Source organism: Botrytis fragariae (genome assembly GCF_013461495.1).
Source record: "Botrytis fragariae strain BVB16 chromosome Unknown tig00000054, whole genome shotgun sequence".
NCBI lineage: Eukaryota > Fungi > Ascomycota > Leotiomycetes > Helotiales > Sclerotiniaceae > Botrytis > Botrytis fragariae.
Genome location: NW_023500993.1, coordinates 862,955 through 883,527, shown reverse-complemented (window position 1 = coordinate 883,527; position 20,573 = coordinate 862,955). Strand labels below are relative to the sequence as shown.

The window sequence follows — 20,573 nt, the reverse complement described above, 5'->3', positions numbered from 1 at the left end:
TGAAATGATAAATTGCGCGCTTACCTAAGCACTTCAACATGCTATCGCGTTGCGTCGCGTCCACAATACTAGTGGAAGCCCCCGCCAAAATCTCGAATACAGCATACACAAATTCGAGTTTCGCATCGCAATATTTCTGCGTTTCTGCCCCAACTAATACTTTAATCACTCATTGCCCACATATTTTAGGGAGCGAAATCTTATATTCTAGCTTTTTAAGGCAATTAACATACAGAAGTCGAGGCGATAAGGTTTTTTGGCGCATAAACCTTCGGATCATCACCACAGACAAGACGCACGGGACGACACGACACTAATCGAATCGAACGAACAATAACACTGAAATATTGACTGTCATCCAGATAGGATGGCGAGACTGAATAATACACTTATTGTCTACAAACGTAAACCCTACAAACCGGTTCCGAGTTTGGTTGCCGCACACCGACGAAACACGCTCGAGTCAAGGAAGGGGAATGGAACGGAGAACGGCGGAGTTGCAAAGAAGGGCAAACAAGCTACTACACCGGGAGAGAGTTCTGTTCAAAAGCCCTCTGGAACGGCCAATCAATTGAACAATATGGTTGGTTCGAGGGCACTGGTTGCGCAAATGATTGTGAGCACAACAGATGGAGAGGAAACCAATAAGAGTTCGACAGAGCAAGTAATGATTGAACCCAAAGCTCATGTAGAGGAAAGAGGGGATGGCGAGGGAGATGGTCAGAAGGACAAAGAGGACAACGAAGCTGAAGTTCAGAACAAGCCTCAGCAAGAAGTGGCACTTCCGAATCCGTTGCAGTCTCGAGGACCATCAACGACGGCTAAGAAAGCACTTGCAAAGAGGACTGCCGAGTTACAAAATTCGCGACTTCGCCAAGAGAAAAGAACGCCGCTCAGTAGGTTGAAAAGGGCACAACATTCAACTCCGGACAATAAACTGGGATTGACGGAGGATCTACCGACAGAGAAAGATACTCCTCGCGGCGAAGGAAGTCGAAGAAAGCTGGCTGGTGCAATGCTAACATCCGGTAAAGAAGCTGAAATTGTAGCTTCAGCAAAGAAGCCAAAGCCTAGCGGCAATCCAATTGGCAATCCGAAAGCTTTGGCCGAGGTACTCGCTCCTGTCAAACAAGCCATGGAACTCGCTCCTGTAGTCGAACAAACCAAGGAGCCTACTCCTGTAGCCGAACAAACCGAGGAACCTACTCCTGTAGCCGAACAAACCAAGGAACCTACTCCTGTAGCTGAACAAGCCAAGGGACTCACTTCTATAGTCGAACAGGCCGAAGATGAGGATGGTTCCGAGGAAGAAAATGTGACCGAGACTAAAGCCAAAAACTCTTATCAACCGGATATAGTGCACCAATCTCGGTTGGATGGCGAGAATAATAAGCAATGGCTTATAGAGTGGAAAGGATATCCAAAACAAAAAGATTGGACTTGGGAGTCAGTCGAGATGTTGAGGGAGGATTGCCCAGAATGGGTCGAGGAAAAGGAGAACGGTTCGTTGAATGGAGACGCTGATGTTCACGAGGTCGAGGCAATTCTGGACAAGCGGAAGGTTAGGGGCAAGGTTCAATATCGTGTGAAGTGGGAGGGTTGGGAAGCCAATTACAATACATGGGAACCTGCGGAAATGCTGGAATGTGATGTCCCGTACATGGTGGAGGATTTCGAAAAAGAGCTAAAGAAGACCGAGAAGAAACGAAGTGTAGGAAAAGCAGATATGGATGCAGAGCTACCTGCCGCAAAGAAAAGAGGCCGACCTAGAAAGTGAGGAATACTTGACTTTGTATTCAGATTTTATGAAAAAATCGTTTAGCGTGTAAATTGATTGGTCAATGGATGGGTCATTTTAATTTGGAGTTTATAGGACAACGATCACTCTGAGTGGAGTTCACAGAGGAGATGAGATGTAAAATACCCAAGCGAGATTTTTTTGGTTTGCGTTTGTTTTGTCTAGGTATCTTATGTTTCATTGTTGGTTATAATGCATACAGATCATCTATGAAGCCTCTCACTTACTTTCCGTTTAAAAATATAAATCATTCTCATTTAAAATTCTCCCCATACATATTTGGTTACCACCAATGTTGAAAAGGCTTTACAAATAAGGATTGCCTCATAGTTAGCTCCTTTAGCGAGAACCAATGACTACTCAAGGGGTCGATGACAAAAATCATGATTAGTCGCAATACTCTATAGAAGCCTAGATTTGTTTTTCCATAGTCACCACCACATACAGTTCTCCGTTACTTCCTACTCACACATCGTCACCAAGAAATCGCTCAATATGAACAATCTTACCCCATGTAACTGATTTTATAGCCCCCTATTCAAACGAAAACCTCTACAACCCATTGTTGAAATTAGATGAGAATATTATGCCCAATTTTAGAGTATCCCAAGATCCTAGATGTCATGGTTTCTCTATATACCTGATCAAAAGTGTACACTGACGAGATACAACGCAATTTGTCGATTCTGTACACTTACGCGTTATATACAAGCCGATCCGGTGATGGCGAATGCGTATCTTGAGACAGCTTCAGCCCTAGTACCACACAAGATCGATTGAGGACTCAATTGTGTATATCTAATGCATATGAACATACTAGCATTAGTTTAGTACGTCCTACCGAGGTTTCAAGGCACTTACGCGAACTAGCTCTTAGTCCTGGACGTAAAATAACAACACTGCCAGCATGCAGGTGGACATCTAGTGCCTTAGGCACCCAACTACTACACACAAGTCTCGGCTTTACCACCGAGGTAACCTCCGGTTCTTTCGACTATTTAATCGTCCTTTACAATTGAGTGATGGGGTACTGTAAATTTTACACCCTCATGTTTGATATACTAATGGGTACGTAGATATCACTTATCTCAGTACTACATACTACAATAACATTACCATGTCCCAGAAAGTAATACTTAAGGATCCCCATCTACAAGTCCAAAGTTGGACTCGATGTAAGCTTCCAGTCGAAATGCCGTTACCGGCAGTAGTGTGGAAGAATTATGTTGAAGACCTTCCAGAAATCTGGCATGAATCATGAACTGGTCTCATGAATGCTCCAGGTTTTCTGAGGTCCAGGTGTGCTCGAAATGTCAAGAATCCGGAAGAAGTACTTTTTGCTATCGGTGAGTTGTAGATTTCTCGATCTTTTGTTCTAATCTGATGTCAATCCAGAATGGGAGGATGACGCCTCGTTCAAAGCGTTTGTGGAATCCCCAGCCGATCCGCTATATATTCGAGGACTTGGAATTCATGACTCACATATCCCCAATGCTATGGTTTCCCTCTTCCCCAACTTTGATGTATGCCGATTTCGCCCAGGGGACAGTTGGTGGAAAAGGGAGTTGTGTTACAGGCTTGGCCTAATCAGGAGCCCCTAGTATTGTATGAAGCTGCGGATCAAGATGATGATGCACGAGAGAACGGGAAAAGACAGGTTAGGAGAATAAATCCTGTCAGTATGGAGGAGATAACATGGCACGTAGCGAAAGTCGAAGAAAAGGATGAGGAGGATTGAGAAGAGGAAGACGAGGATGATGATGATGATGATGAAAAAGAGGATGATAATGAAGGATCAAGCACTTGATGAAACTAATAAGGTAAGACCAGAAAGAAAAGACATTGATGATGCATCCATGTTTGAGCTTCTCAAATTAAGTCTAAGTCGTCAACATGACAGCGTTTCCTATGATTCATTCGCCCATTGGTTGCTTGAGTCCTGCGTTACGATAAATCCGAGACTGCTAGGATATTACATTCTGGTATTAGCAGACTATGTCGGGAACCAAAGTGAGTAAGCTATTGGAGTAAATAGGAGATTCTAAAATCCGTCATAGCGGAATCAAAAATGTCAATTTTCCAACACTGGGAACGTGCACACTTGCGCCGTCCAAATATTAGACTCCGAACTACTTTAGCTGGGCTTCAGATTTAGATTTTGCTTATGCTAACTCTATTGATGCAGACATAAGCTCAGACTTTGCAATGACTATATTGTTAACAATATCGAAAAGGATATCACAGAAAATAGAAGCGATTTATTTTAATGTTTTATATTTAACTCAACAACTATCGACTCTTACATCTCAAACTAAGTACTTCCCAAATGTATTCTCTATCACCTCCTAGTACACAAGAATTACATCCCCCATGTTAACACTCATCATGCAGAGACCGATATCATATCCGCCCCCATCATCAGTACCAATACCAAATACTAATAAATATTTCCCACCTCCCGCGCGTATGCCGCCATCCATCCAAATGTATGCAGCCAGCCGGAATCTACAATCCCCATACCAATACAGCCAAAGTCCTCCAGTCCAGAAAATGACAAAAAACGCAAGCACACAGCCAGAAATAAACACCACAAAATACAAATCTCCACAAGAAATCAAAGCAGAAAAACAAAGCTCTCAATCCCATACATACAACCCAAAATCCTGTCCATCTATAAACCTTTTCCCTCAAAAGTTGGAATACACCAGCACCCAATGTGCATACGCACATTCAAATCAGAAAACACGAAAAAAATAATAAGGAAAAAAAGTGTGAAGGCAGAGAGGTAGATAGCAAGCTATGTGACCAAACCACCGAGAACAAATCCATCATATCATAACACATAGGCGCTCATGAACAAGAAACAGAAAGATGCAATCCGGCTTGCAATCTTTTATCCAAGTTCTCCGGGGAAAGAGCCGCAAAAAAAAAACCATCATAACGCGTGGGATTGGATACAAATAATCCAATCCACTGAACTACCAATAATGCAAGCAGAGGAAATGCAAACGCAAACAATTGTACGAATAGTGATACAGAAATCCACCCTCTTACTTTTCCGTCTCTGAGAATGAAGTAAACAGTCGAAACTTTTGTTTCCTTTTGCTTTTGTTTTTGGTGAAGAGAACATAGGAAATCGAGTCGTGACATCATAGATCGTCATAGTGAGGAGCTCTCAGAAAGAGCCGAATATTTTTGGTAAGGAAAAAAATGAGTGTCCAAGTGTTGGTGATAGGTAAGTAATGTGGTACAAAAATGTACAATTACACAATAGTGTGTATGGTATATCAATCGGCATTATACTTTAAAGTGCACAATTTATTTTGGTAAGGTTGTTGGAGGAGCGGGGAAAAGATTATAACTTCCTCTCCGCTTACCAGCCGTAGCGGCATTGGTCAATGTGCTGGATCTTGATCTTGATCCTTCTTGAATGGTCTTTTCAGTAACGATGGGTGCAGAAATCTTTCTTCCATGATTGGACATGAAGGACTCGACTGAGGCGGGAGCGTATAATTCTCGAGAAAGAGCAGATCTTAGACGTGGTCTTGGAGGCGAATCGGTAAAGCTCTCAGCCACAGGACTTAGAATACTAGATGCTGCATCGGGAACAGCTGTGGAAATTGGAGGGGGAGGTTGAGCGAAATACTGAGCGTTTTTGGACGACCTACGCGCTTGATTGGTATGACTTTGCATTCCAGTAACTTCAGAAGGCTGCTCATTGTCATCAAGTTTTAAACCGGAAACCTTGGTAATAAGCTCTGGGTCAGATGTTGTAGTGGCAAGTGCTCCTAGTGTTCTACTGTCACGCTTGGGACGAAGAGATGGAACAAGGTCGGGTAAAGAAGAAGCGGATCCGATACTTCTGTGAGCTTTGCTCATGCTTCCTGCTTGGAAAATAAGTAGAGCTGAGTCTTGACTGGATCGATTGTAGCGGCTACTAATAGTACTGCTTCTGAGGCTATTATGGGAATAAACCGAAGAACGATAAGAGTTGGTACTAGAAAGAGCTTCATCTATTGGCGAAGCGGGTTGTTCATAAGTATCCATAGGAAATATTGAAGCTGATGGGACCTCATCGTTGTGATATGTGTCGAACAAAGCATCTTGTTCGCTTTGTAAAGGATATTCATCGGAAGGAATAAGGAGAGTTGGAGAAAGATTGAAGCCGTCTGATTCTTTGAACGAGGATGCGTGAGAATCAGGTCGCATTTGATTGGGGCGGAAGTAATTGGTTGGTGTAGGGAGAAATGATGAAGCGCTCGATAGATTGGATAACGGAGAGAGTGCGGGAAGATCATATGGTGCAGGGACGAGTAGTGATGGACGAAATCGACCTGGCGAGACATCTTCTTCGACCTGTTCCATTTGAGTGGGTGAAGCGGGTACTGCTGTGATGGCAGGTTTGTTCTCTTCGAATGTTTCATCGAATTCATAATCCCAATCTTCACCACCTTCATCCTCGTAACAAAAATCGATCGCATCTTCCCAGGAATCAGTAGCCAAGTTAAGCTTAATCGAGCTGCATCTTTTTGAAAATCGTGTAGTATCAATAGACCCAAGTCTTCCTAGCACTGGTGGCATATCAGGCATGTCAGGAGCTTGCTCAAGTGCCCTCATCCTCAAACCTGGAACAGATTTTGAAAGTCGTAATTCACCACCGTCGGTGCTTGACTCCCTTGATCGCGTCCTAGTATATTCGTCCTCCTCGAGAACATCTGCAAGATCGACACCAAAACTTCCACTTAATGGCGCAGATAAAGGCCATGCTTCCTCGCCAGGTGTAGTGACTGCATGAGACAAATGCTTGACAGATACCTCGGATTCTCTTCTTTCCCATTTAGGGGGTGAAGGATGTGTTTGTGGAGTAAAATCGAATGCAGACTCTTGAAGGTTTGTATTGGCACCAGCCAAAGGTTCACCGAATTCTGGGGCAGTTGAGTCTTCAACATGACTGAAGAAAGTTGACGCCGCTCTTGACGATGTTCGAGCAGGTGGATTAACCGGGCAGCGAGGAGATTCAGGCGACCTCATTGGGCGTACAGGTACCGATCGCAGATTATCATGTGACATTGAGTAATTGATAGGTCTCCATGGCTGATTTTGTGGTGGTGATACAGATGCTCGAAATACGGGCCGTCTTTGCGGGGTCACAGGACACGATGGACTCTTTGGGCTTGTGGGACTTCTAGGCGCGTCAACATCCGGCGCATAATCTATTGCTACCGAGGAGAAATTCTCAAACATTAAATCCCTCGCTCTAATACCCTTAAGATTTCCATTGGTTGGAGCTTGAGATGCTCGGAGAGCTGAAAATTCGGACACCAATCTAGTAGGAGGAAGTTCCCTGAGGTTTGGTAATTCATTCTGTTGAGTGTGTGTGATGTGCTGAAAGTTATATGGTCCAGAGATGGTGTTCTTTCGAGCACGATAACTAGTAGAAGGTGGACTGTGGCTGGATGCGTCGCTACGATCCCTATCGGAAGAACCACTTGCAAGAGATAATGAGGAGCCTCCCATTGAAGTATGGTTACGTCTAAACTTTTTGCTGCTTCGAGAGAATATCGTTTTTCCGAATAGATTTAAACTATCGGGTCTATCTTTCGTCGCCATGCTACTGCCGTTTGATCTACCGGAAGATTGTCGTTGTAATTCGATTCTGTTGGAGGAATCGAGACTGGATTGACGGGAGCGGAAAGAGGAAGCTGATGTGATAGAAGGGGTAGTCGATTTGGCAGCAAACGCTGAGCCCCTCCTCATTTGCTCAGTGTATGCGCGAATACCTTGAGGTGAAGGTGGCCCATCAATGGCTGGCTCGAAGAATTCGACAGACGGGTACGTAAGGTGCTTAGAGGTTGGCGGGGTGTTGTCTTTTTTAGACATCTTCCTCTTAGATGAGGGACGGTAGCTGTTAGGAAATGGCGCTGAGCCCATACCTGCAGATCCTAGACCGAACATATTGTATTGAGAGTTGATTGATAGCTGTCAATGAACCTAATCGACGTTCTGTGGGGAGGATATATATCGAACAATGCGTTGACTACAAGGGAATCCCAACCCGATAAATTAAAAGAAATTGTGCTTATGGCTTCTGCTTCAGAAGACGCAATCATCGATATGGGGCTGATGAACAGGCTATATCGAGGCACGTTGCAGCCACGATGACGCCTTTTTTGTTTCGGTGTTTGTCGATAAAAAAAAAAGTTGAGGACTTCCAAAAGTCAACAATGAGGGCGGCAGCGTCCAACATAAAAGTGATGGATTGAGGATATCGGAAGACGCTCGGCTGGGGAGATATGGATCAGCGTGTGCCACAAATAAAATAGGCCTGTCAAAACAAGGGTTCTCCCCTTCAGGGTGTTTGTCAAGAAATATGGAGCAGGAAGCGTTTCTTCTTTAGCGATATAATCCAACGTCAGGGGTACTATCCTCGGAACGTTGAATAGCGTTGTGAAGTCTGTGGAGACAATATAATACCACGAGGAAACTAGTGTACAATCCCCCATAGGACGTGGATACCATCACAATGCTCGCCTTGAGTCGCAGCGTTTGGTTCAACACTTAGCATGTGAGTTATGATGTATATCATATGTTGAGAGCTCTGCGTCCCCAGCTTTTTTGTTCGCAGTTGCGATTGGATGAATTACAGTATAGAGGTAGCGAGAAGTAGTTTGAAATGAAAGTATTTTTTCGTATCGATCCCCTTGGTGATGCATAATACCAAGGAAGCCGATTTGTCTGCTTTCATGCAATAACGGACATGTAAATTACCTTGAATAGTAATAGCGACCCGTAGTTGCAGGTAATAACGTATGAATTGACCAATGATAGAAAAGCCTTTGGAAAAGAATTAAATTGAAAAAGGCCCAAAGGAGGAATTAGCAGAATTGAGAGAAGCAAGCAGAGGATCTAAAAAAGATTGCTGGGAGCCTGGGAGACTGGGAGCGACGCTTTAAAGGACTGGGCTGGGTAAGTCAGTAAGCACAATGCTTTTGCGTGCAATTGTCAGCATTGATTGACTATGGAGCTGTGCACTACAGTGTTTTATTATTGTACGGTGGTTGTGAGTAGCAGCTGGCTGCAGCAATGTTGAACGATGCTGATCAAGATGCGACAACTGTGTTTGCTTGCATCGATATATCTTTACCATTTTCTGATTTATTGATTTGAATCCCTTATTTCAATTGATTCTCGACCAATCTAAAGGATCCCATCCCAATAGCTGGGTTAGAACCCCATCCTTCGTCTCTCGCAGGGTATCGCTTCTGAACAGTGCCATCGCTGAAATCAGACGAGATGAATGAGGCATGAGGCATGAGGCATGGCATGGCATGAGATGTGAGGTGTGAGGTGTGAGGCACGAGGAGATTGAGTACACTCTGCTAGCTGGCTGCTGCAAAGAGTTAAGGATTTGTGGGTGGGATGGGATGGTTGCTAGGGTTGGAAGTCAAGGTTGACAATATTCAAGGTTGTGAGGGTAGACGGGGCAGGAAGGCAGAAAGGCAGAAAGGCAGAAAGGCAAAATTGAAATTATGAAATGTAAAATGTGAAATGGGTGTGAGATTGAATTATGTTAGCCTGGTTGGTAAGGTGATGATCTAACCAGATCAGGTTAGTGAGTCTCATTAGTCACTTATTTAGCAGAGAAAGCACTCAAGTACCTTACCTCGAGCTTATGATTACCCAGATGCTAATAAAGAATCCTTGGAATCATAATAATACCAACCTGGCACGTGCCTGGGTACTAATTAATAGGTCGAGATAAATTGACAGAGAAAAAGAGTTCGGTCTTGTGAATCAGTCAAATAGAAAGGATTGATTAAATTCAATAAACAAATACCCAATGTTTGGAATATCGCAATAGTCAAGACTCTCAATCTCACCAACATGTATGCCCTCTTGGCTTTCACGACAGTCTGGTCTGTGGTTCAGTCGCAGTCGCAGTCGCTCTCGCTCTCGCATTACTGTTCTCCCCCCCCTGCTCTTTGCTCTAATAACTTTGGTTCCAGGCTCCATGTCTCCCCAATAATCAATTCCCACCCTGCACATTGCAAATGATCCTAATCCTGTCCTCTTTTCATAACAGGAAGCTCCTAGAAGCACATCAATAATCAAACTTTACTTACATACCATATACACGAATGGGAGGAGATCATCTCATTTCATTCAGGATATCACCGAAGGATGTTCAGATTGGAAAGTCTATTTCGAATTCTATTAGAAATCTTTGGGAATATCAAAGTTTATGTGTCTGCATCGACGATGTGGAGGGAGTATAGTATTGTGCAATCAATTCAACGCATTTTAAGGGCTTTTTTTTTTAATCATGATTATCATCAGCATCATCATCATCAGCATCGTCATCATCTCCCTGGATGACCAGAAACGAGAAGCCAGAACCATCCGTAGACTATAATGGATATCATACGGCACGGAAGTCACATCCGTAGCCTGACGCGTACGATATAACGCTTGCTTCCGTCTCCTAACTTACAAAATGTCTTGCACAAAATTCCACGATTCGTGCAACTTCGCAAGTGGCCGTTCAGCAATCATCCCCCCGTTGGGCGGCCAAGATATAGCGGCTGAAGTCGTGGGTCAACGGCAGATAGGTGTGGGCACCAACTGGAGACAATGTTATTGATCACTTTGGAACTAATACCTGTATCATCGTATCCAAAGTCTTTCGTACGCTTCAACTTTCCTCGAGAAGCAGTTCGTGGAGCACAAAATCTTTACGAGTAGCTGCATACAAGATAAAGCTTACCTTTTCAGCTAACCCTTCCAGCTCACCATCAAGGCTTCAATATTTCCATGTTCAGCTCTTTGCATGAGGTGCAATGACCACAGTGATCATCCATACAGATACTACTGTACCCAGTTGTGTGTGGGAATTAAAAGGTTACATACAATTCATTCTTCCGAGATCCAACCGATTTCCTGGAAGCCTCTTTATGGGTGGTCCACAAGAAGCGATTCCGAGAAATATGTACAGAGTATGCTCTCTCCGGCGGTGTGCCTTCGTACATTTCATTACTCAAAAGATGTAGCATCATTCACAATAATTGTCTCTGCATGACAGGCATAACAAACACCATGAAATTCATATAATTCCCAGTCATTCCCAGGAGAGCGGCTCATCCAATTTTAAGCGCGAACCTTTCAGGTCAATGATAGCTCAAGTATAATATAAATGCTTGGAAATGTGGAGATTGGGAGATTCTTTGGGATTTGATTTGCTGTGAGGTGGTTGCAAAATGATGTTGCGAAAGGGTTCCTGCAGAAGAGATATGTTTCCTACCGCCTTCGAGAATAATTCTTGGGATTTTTGTACACCACGAGCTTCAGGGAAGCATTTCATTATTCCAATATTGTTTATTTGTTTATAGGTATGATTGCATATCTTGTGTACCAAAGACTCTGTCCGCACAATCGAACCCCTTGAAGTTGATCTCCCTTGAAAAGGCTCCGAATGGATCAAATTGTTCATGGAGGCCATGAGATTATAGCGTGCTCCGTGGAGTCGTCAACCGGACCACTGTCTTTGGCTATTTTGCACACTCCTGGTCAATTTATCCTGTTCACCCGAGGCCAGAAAGAGTCTCGACAAAGTAAGAAATCGATAAGAACGCTGCAATCCTGCCGAAATGCCACATACCCTACTCGTCTAAAGTAAAGTTATTACACTTTGGTGCAATAACGTTCCCCGAGAGATTGTCACCAAAGCTTGGTAAGAAATTGATTGCCGCACAAATTGAAAAGATCGGCTGGTCTGTTTGGATGGAACTTATGAGTTTAAAGTTCTTATTAGTTCATCTTGTCAACGGTAGTTTGCTAGCCAGGCCCGTAGGCTCGAGGCCGTCCGACCTTTCATAGTTTCATCAGCGATCAAACTTTCGCTCGGTCTCCGGGTATTATCCTTAATGTCCCTTAGGACCTAACAGTTGCAACTTCCAACGCTATTGTTCTGTTATATCATTGGCAACAGCGGGAAAAGGTCTACGGGTCTTCTGCAAGTTAAACCTTGGACCCTGCGGGTGGTGTCAATACTAACCATGTCGCTTCCATGGGTAAGGAGGTGGGGTACTCCGAACCAGCTAAATTGCCAAAAGCAAAAACGGACAAGGAAACAAATCCTTCCCATTGCTCACCGCGGTACAAGGATTCTATGTATCCTGAAGATCGTAAGGAAAGAGGTTAGGTGCATTATTTTTGGCGTGCAAAGAAGATGTTCTCCGTAAAATGTAACTGTTCTAGCATTATCTGCAGGTATCTCTCTCAATGGTCGCCGATGACCGACCCTTCTTAACCTTTCCAAGTCTTGGATGCAGCAAAACTTCCGTACACTATACTAATTATGAAAATGGGCTGTTGATAACTGCAGTAAGCCGAGCTTCAAGGGGAATGGGTCGCTTTTCCATCCACTCTTCCCCTCTCCATCCACTTTCACCCCCCGCGAGGCGCGAGGCAGCGATGATTTTCTACAGCAGACCAGACCAGTGCAGTGCAGTACAGTGCAGCACAACATAATCAATCTTATTGTTGATTAATTACCAAGCTTGCAATCTTATAGATGGTGGGTACAAGCTGTGCGTCGTAAATGCCATGCCCTTATCCTTCATCCATTGTTATTGCATTTGTGCATTGTTGATACCAGGAATTCTCGTTTACGCGTGCTACCTTTCAAAAGAGTAAGGAATGCAGAGTTGACACGAACAGCGCATGCGAAGATCAAGGTTGATCGTAACTCTCCCAGAAAGAGGATACCCGTATAAGGTCTGGGTTAATTATCTCGGTATAACGGTTCAAAAGGGGGGAAATATTTGGTAGTGTGTTCGCTCGTGATGCGGAAATCCCGGATGAAGCAAGCTTCTGTTGGATCCGCTCTTGGCTTTAGTCCTGCATTGAGATAGGTCGAGTACGTACTGGATTCATTTCATTAATATGACCGAACGTACATGATAAGGCTGACTGGCTTGCTTCTGACAAAAATAGTCTTGAGTTGAGTTAGGTTAGGGCAAGCTTGTTTGGAAAAAGGTGTCACGATTCACGAATGACGATGTTACAGAGTGCGGGTTTCTTTTTTGTTTCTTCTGTTGTATGATGTGTAGATTTTTCATTTATTCATAACGATCTATGTATCTGTCGTACCATTTTTTCTCTCGCTGCTACGTTCTGTCCCACGAGGATTCTCCCAGAAACCAAAAGAAGAGAAACTCGAGAAATCCTTGACCTATGATCCACAGAATGGGTGAGGTTTAGCCGGCCTATCAAAATCTGGAGCTCCGCAGAAAAGTAACATGACTGAAAAATGTACCATAATTCGCAGGACAGTCCGATTTATCCACAGAAATAACAGCGATTGCACGGACAATGATGAAGGGGCAGATATGCAGTTTACTGCAGCATTTGGTTATCTCGCACGCGCATTAGTTAGTTACCTCTGCGAGCTCAGATCCTGAAATTCATTACTCTTTCTGAGGTATCCTCGCTATTCTAATCCACTATCGTCAAATCCCATGGGTTTTCGTAATAGATTCCCCTCCTGAAGGAATCCCGTGTGTTTTTCTTTAGGCTATGCTATGCTACGCTACACAGTACTGCAGCACGCATAGCCCCCAACGTAACGTGCGATGATCTCATACTGAAAGTCACCACATAGCCGACGACAGAAGATTTGAATTTTGGCACGCTTCACGTATGTCTTGTCTGGTATCCACGCAAAATCCACGAGTTCGTTTCAGTGTGACATTTTTTTTAACAAATGGATCTACATGATTCGATTCATGTCTGCGGCAACGCTTTCCGACGCGTCGCACATATCTCAACCTTTTTTTTCATTCCTCTGTGAAATACCTAACCCTCGTATACACACGATAGTGAAAACTTTGGATCCGGTGTTTCACACTGGGTTTGCTTCACTTGAGCGAATACTTTGGGGACTCTAGACTTCTCTATCTATATTCCAGACCCCTCGTCTCCTCTCCCCCAATTTTTTTCATCTAGATCCGATTGATTCTGTGTTTGCTTGTTTTGCTCTCCATGAAACCATGTATGTGCCCGGCAAGCATCTCTTCCAACCAATCCCCCACTGATAATCTGAATGTCCTGCCGGCCGCCGCGCAAATCCAAAATAATACATATATACATCAAACAAAAAGCACCAAGTGGAGAGGTTCCGAAGCAGAGGCTCGCAAGGGCGTTGCTTGCCAGCAAAAGAAGCAAAGCGCGCGGTCTGCGATCTCTGACCGATCTCCCAGAGATCCAGATCCCCCTTCCCCCATCATTTGTGTTGCCCAATTCCTTTCGTTTACATCGTACTGTACATAGATAAGAAAAGAAATCCCCTATCCATCCAGTTTTCATTGACCGCTAAGTGGGCGGAACCAAAGAATAGCATCTGCCTACGTCCGTACTGATGCTTAAGCGCCCGTCTGCCTATTCCCCATAAATGCATGTTGATATCTGCAAATATATCTCATAAGCCTCACCGTTATCCTTCTCTCATATGTAGAATCGGATACTCGAGCTCCTCCCACAGACAGTTACCTTATGCAAGGTACTGTGTGCACTGCATCGTCCCATCTATCGGGAACTTCCCTGCACTCAGATCACTGCCGATTCTCCACAAATATAATATCTGAGGGCGTTTCGTCATTCACTCAAAGTGTTACACGTATACATGTGGGAGGAAAAAGGCGTTACTAATTCCTTTTCATAAGGCGTCAGGTTCATCTGATGAATGTGAAGAATCCAAGCGGATTCGAATGTGAGGCGCAACTCGGTGAAGCGTTGACTTTGGGAGGATGGGGTCGAGAATGAAAGGTGGGTATGTCGTTCTATTTTCATCTACTCGCAGCTGGGATGGATGATCAAACTGACTTTTGGCATGAGGTTCCGGGATCTTCATTTGTAACCTAGATGCTGGTGAAAGTCTATATTTTTTGGGGTGTTTATTTTCCTCTCCTGTCTTTTTTTTCACAATTTATGCTATGATGTATGTGCATTGTGCATTGGATATGAATGTCGTTATTATGTCATTTCATATCTAATTCTCCAAATGCATAATCTCAATCTCGGACATCTAACAATTGCATCCCATTCCGTTCAAATTCAATCATTTCTTCCAGAGTCTAGTAAGACCCCAAATCTCAATCCTTCAATTTGGTACAGAGAACCCAAAGACAACCCAGACTCGATCAAGTCGCGAGATCAGATCTTCATGTAAATTATCTCCGATTCGATTCTCCCAAGCATCCTATATCTCAGCCTGATATAAATGAACTCACTCTATACGAAAGTATATATGGATCATGATTCACCATGCTATCGGAAAATCGCATATCCTCAGATAGGTTAGAGGGGTACGGAAGAAAGATTTGTCCATTCATGAGAGCGATAACCTGGCTGGACATCAACCGGAACTTCCATATTAATGAATTCGAGGAATATCAGAAAGATACTCAATCTCATACCTACCTAGGTACGAAAAACAGATCGATGGTAGAGTTTTCTAAACCACGCACCCAGCAAATATTTCACATAAACAACTTTTCCGTCTCATGAACGCTCTACATTGATTTGTTTTGTTTTGTTTCAGTTCGTTTCATGCTTTTTGACTTTCCGTCCGTCCGTCGGCTTTTCTAATGCAGGGGATCCACCATCTGCATACCACACAACGTTTCTTGCTGTCTATCACTCCAAATCCCAAGTCCACGGCAATATTCCTACTCCACCCCCTGAACCTAAATTTCTAGTCCTGAAGTAAAATATAATGAGTACCTATTTACTCCGTAGTACACAACATACATGCCGAGCCCTTCTATATTGAGCCTAGAGCGCAATCAACATCGCGATCAGACAAGCCGAAAATATATATTCAAATTTACTAGACCCATCGTGTATTTCTTGGGCTGGTAGTAAGAATGCATAGTATAGTATCATTTAAACTTCACGACGCCTGGAGATGAGATGAGATGAGATGAGACGAACGAACAACAACGTGGAAGGCGGATAAGGTAAGACATGTTATTATTCCCAAAAGTAAGACAAGGCTAAGCTGAAGAGGACACAAAGTGCCGGTGCTCGGGCCGCGAGCATTTCGGCGCCACCGATGATGGTTGCTTGGAATGCGTATTGTGGCAGTGGAGTGAGGCGGAAAAGTATGATTTGTGATTGGATTTGTGATTTGATTGGTTTGGATTGATGGATGGGGAAAAAGAGTGAGGATTATAATAAATGTGTTTTGATGCATGCATGCTGGCTGCGTGGTGGGTGGGCGCTGACGAGGTTAGTGGCGATGAAGGGGAGGGAAATTGGATGTGCATTATTTGTAGTGAGATGGGTCGCTGGGAGATGAGGCCGAAAAGTGTAATTTTGAATTTGGGGATGCAATAGAAGGGGATGGAAGGAAGTGAATGTACTAAAATTTATTCTAGAATGGTAATCTGAGATCTCGAGGTCTGCACTAATATTATAAGGAAGTATTGAAGTTTAGTTGCTTTGTAAGTTAGGTACGTCGTATGGGAAATTTGGTATAAAGTTGTTGGAATACGGAAAGGAGATTCTCAAGAGCTTTGATCTTCGTGTTGCGGAAATAAATATTAGCATTGTCGATGGTCTTTTGTAACTTCCTGCCGTTGATCTATTTTTAGTTTTGTTTCTTCGATCTAAGGGAAATGGGGAGACTTCGAGAATGTGTAGAGGTATGTCGGGGTATGATGAGCTGGTTCATGAGTAGGAGTTTGTAGATTTATTTATTGAGGATTGAGTGTGTATCCAATGCCCATAAGCTTTCTGTGCGATAGAAGTATTGGTGCGAGGAGATACTTGTATGACCAGTTCTATTAGAAATCTACACATATTCCTATATCTTTCTTCGTAAATCAGATGCGTGGCTACAGGAAATGAGAACTTAAAGCTAGTAGTTCCCGCTTCCTCAATCGAAGGTCGTCTGTCTGGATAGATCTGCGACGGATACTCTGCCTTTTGATACCGAATAGCATATCTACATTTGGAAACACCGCAATAACATTTTAGTTGATACAAATATCAAATTTAAACATCGTGCAGAAGGGGTGTATATTCAGCATCATTCCTATCCAGTCCATTCCATCTTTGCTGCGTCATGATCTCGGAGACAATTCTGATGTAAAGAATAAGAATTGTACAGAAGTCCGCAATCTTCCAAGACGAAAACATACCCGAAGCTCCCGTTCCTGAAATATACCGGCGATACATCGTGAGATAATCGGGCGTAAGAGGTATAATTCTTGGATAGTAAAATAAATTACCCGGGAGCTAGTTCCTCGAGTTTCGACATTCCTTACTCGAGTTGACTGGTGGAATCGATAGAATACTCTTTTAACTTCTAGTCTAAAAGAGATCCTTTCACCGCTTATTGAACATTTTAGAATCTGCACCGAATCTCGGGAATTCAAATAGACAATCGTACTTCTAGCTGAATGTTGTAGGTCTAGATCTATCTACCGTCTCTGCGGGCAGAGAAAAGAAGACAGAGTGCCTAGAAAATTCGTATAGAACACACTTTTACGATGAATATGGAGATCTATTTTTCTTGGGGGATTCTCGGTGTTCATAAACAACCATGAAGCTCTACAATGGTTACTGCAGCATGATAAAACAGTTAGGGTCTGTAAAGATGACATACCCTTTCGGATCCAACATCGATACGGATTAACAGGGGCAACTCAAAATTTCAGAACAAACTTTAGATTGGAAGCCCATTGTTCGAGGTGCAGAAGAATAATAGGAGACTACGATGCAATTGTAGTTGATGGGATACTTCAATATCGCCAATCTAAGCTCTCCCACTTTGCAAGTGAAAAATCAAATATCCAGTACCAAATTCATTTCCCTAGAAAACCTATTCTCCGAAAATCCTAGTGAACAACAAAACGTGAAGAGATTCATAGCTAAAGACGACATTTGTATGTAAGCCCCTTCATTGAAATTCGGTTAACATTGTTCGCGTAGCCCAACTCAAGGTAGAACTTTACCCCGCAGTCTTTTCTGTTCGGGAGCTACAGGATTGTGTGTTTAAGCTATCGTCAGACTAGTTCAACTATAAAGATTCAGATATCAATTGTCCTGGGCTTGGAGCCTTTTGTATCCTCGAAAGACGTGAGAATTTTCCTTGTCTTCACATTATCGGTACAAGGAGTGCGTAATTGTGATCCACAATAACACTCTGCATGGAATGTATCTTAGAGGTAGATTCTCCAAGAACTATTGATATCATATCAATCACAGAATACTTTGTATGGCATAGACAATCCAAGGACAACTCGGGCATTTGCTCTCCGGTACGCATTTCGCCCACACGGAAGTCTTAATGCTACCATCTAGATATTGCCAATAAGCATTCAGAACTTAACCCTAAGCTTATTAAAAGGAACTAGTCATGTCAATTAATGTCTAAACTCACGAAAATAATCAATAACTACAAAAAAAAGTGAACTTTGGACATTCGGATGTATCTTCCTGCATGTGTATGAAGCCACATCGTAGGAGCTGGCATTCTGAGGTCCCAATGGAGCTGAGCAATTAGCATTATAGGCGACCTCGGACTTGATAGACGGAGCTAACATCTATGCAGAATTTACGCTCCTATGGATCATTCTTCTCCTAATTCCGGATCAGTTCGTCAGAGAATCAGAGTCGGGAGCGATCTGACTATATCGATCATTATGTCTATTTGGAATCTGCCACCAGATAATGCAAGCAGACTTCCAAGCATATATTCTGGATGATTCTCAAAGATGTTAAGTCATCCTGACTAAAAGCAAGATGTGTGACCGAAATCGGGGCATATAAAGAGAGAATGCTTCAATGAAATTTGAAAGTTGAACTCTGATAATTTATGTCCAATTGATGAACAAGCAATGTATTTTTGATTTTCTCCTGAATGATAGCACATTAAGGTCCCAAAAGATTTGAAATAGCAGACAACTGATGATCAAACGAACAAGCCAATTTCAATATTTGCAGTCTTGAATACATGAAATGAGGCAAAATTTTTGCGAATTGTTCAGTGGGAATTGCACACCATCGTTTTAACCACCTAATTTATATCATTTGCAAATACTATGCTATGAACAACAGCTCTGTCTTAGTCTACTTTTCCAGATCCCTTTTTTCTATCCTTCGCCGCACTACTACATCCACCATCTCCGTAGTTGCTCTTAATTCAACCTCATCCTCGATTCACTCTAGCTTCACTTGTGAAACCCGAAATAAGCATCTCACCGGTGATCTCTTCCCTCGAACCCACTCTCCCTAATCAAAGATGTCGTATCATGTGGTTCACTTGCACACCGATTCTTCATTAATTCGGGACTCCACCACGAAGGAAACCAAGCTACAGCACACGACACGCATCAAGTAGAAACATCATGGATACTGAACACTTCCATGATTCAAGGAACGGTAACTGACGGTGCAGAAAAAGCTGGCGTAAGTGTATGTGATGAAAGTGAAAGTGATTTCGCCGCTGTGCTTCTACTTGTCTGTGACAACGGGCTAATAAAGAATATGAAGCTCTGCGTCAGGATATCGATCATGTGATCAGAGAGGGCACTGTATTAAAGCAAGCGAGGTGCTAGCGCATCCTTATAAATAGTACTACTAGCTTCCCATAGTTAATAACGATCAAGAACGATCACAACCATAATATACTTATCAACCAAGTTGATACCAACACTCTGACGTAGATACCATGCAGCCTCTCCCTCAGATGAATATACAAATGATTTTAAGGTGCTTGAAAAACTTTACAGGCCCAATAGATTGCATTGATTCAATCAATTTTCGTTCTGTGACAGTTGCAGGTATGGAGTCTAGTATGCCTGGAACCATCTTTAGTTTTTTGCAAATTACCACTAGTATGAGGAATTGTGATTCCACTCATGACTCCAGTCATTGTAAATACCAATGAAGAAACATAGATTTCTAATTGTTGCCATGATATGATTTTTAACTTGAGCACGTGAAAGTCGTGCATGTATGTGTTTCCGCGGAAGCAAGAATGAATGCATGATATAGCATGTGTTTTTGGGGCATAAGGGATTTGATACAAAAACCTGATGATAGGGAATGCTTATTCTCAATTGGTTCTGAGGATGAGAGGGTTTGGTTCAGGGTCGTTGCGGCAGGTGATCCGAGTAACAGAGTATTAGGAATGATTTGGAATAACAAAGATTGTACCATACATAGATCGAGAAAGCACAGCTATTAAACCGTATAGCTTTATGATTTCAAATATTGATTGGCAGACTTACAATTTTTCGCACTTGCCAATGAAGGGCAATTCGGTAGAAGCATCTGAAATACCACAGAGAATTCCAGAGAAATCACAAACAAGAAAGAGAGCAAAAAGACAGCATCAGGTACAAGGTTGACATCTTCCCCGATGCAAAGAAACAGAGGGAGAATTGGCAGAATATGAGGAGGCAAAGGCTATATCTGGACCTGTTTAATAATTAAGGAAAAAAGCTTAAGCCATAGATCAGAGCCACTCGGTCCTTTGATATTATCATGAGCTTGATACTATTGTCAAGGGCACCAAAAGTCCAAAACGATGATCTCTGTAGATGCCTTACTCCTGTCTCATAAGAATTGCCCTATCGTCCCACGGACTCGTGAGCCAAACAACAGAAGACCTTGGAATCAAGTTTCCGCTGTGGAGTTCCTAAGGTTGACGAATTCATCGACGCATTGCTCCGGCGACAGAACGAATTCGTTTCTTGTCTGTATATTG

At 43.0% G+C, this 20,573-nt stretch overlaps 4 protein-coding genes across 4 annotated transcripts; 2 read left to right on the top strand and 2 right to left on the bottom strand.

Moving 5' to 3' along the window:
* Positions 1 to 367: 367 nt before the first annotated feature.
* Positions 368 to 1,777, top strand: Bfra_005046 (putative heterochromatin protein 1 protein; the record flags this gene model as incomplete). The annotated part of the gene is made up of 1 exon (XM_037335433.1): positions 368 to 1,777. One exon carries the CDS (start codon positions 368 to 370, stop codon positions 1,775 to 1,777), a length of 1,410 nt encoding a protein of 469 aa, XP_037192528.1.
* A 1,291-nt stretch (positions 1,778 to 3,068) lies between these two features.
* On the top strand, positions 3,069 to 3,536 carry Bfra_005044 (uncharacterized protein; the record flags this gene model as incomplete). The annotated part of the gene is made up of 3 exons (XM_037335432.1): positions 3,069 to 3,144; positions 3,194 to 3,321; positions 3,348 to 3,536. The coding sequence occupies 3 exons, from the start codon at positions 3,069 to 3,071 to the stop codon at positions 3,534 to 3,536; spliced, it is 393 nt and encodes a 130-aa protein (XP_037192527.1).
* Positions 3,537 to 5,116: 1,580 nt separating this feature from the next.
* Bfra_005043 (putative pak-box p21-rho-binding protein) lies at positions 5,117 to 7,753 on the bottom strand (the record flags this gene model as incomplete). Its single annotated transcript, XM_037335431.1, has 1 exon — positions 5,117 to 7,753. One exon carries the CDS (start codon positions 7,751 to 7,753, stop codon positions 5,117 to 5,119), a length of 2,637 nt encoding a protein of 878 aa, XP_037192526.1.
* Positions 7,754 to 10,347: 2,594 nt separating this feature from the next.
* Bfra_005042 (uncharacterized protein) lies at positions 10,348 to 10,824 on the bottom strand (the record flags this gene model as incomplete). The annotated part of the gene is made up of 2 exons (XM_037335430.1): positions 10,348 to 10,528; positions 10,706 to 10,824. 2 exons carry the CDS (start codon positions 10,822 to 10,824, stop codon positions 10,348 to 10,350), a joined length of 300 nt encoding a protein of 99 aa, XP_037192525.1.
* Positions 10,825 to 20,573: the final 9,749 nt, after the last annotated feature.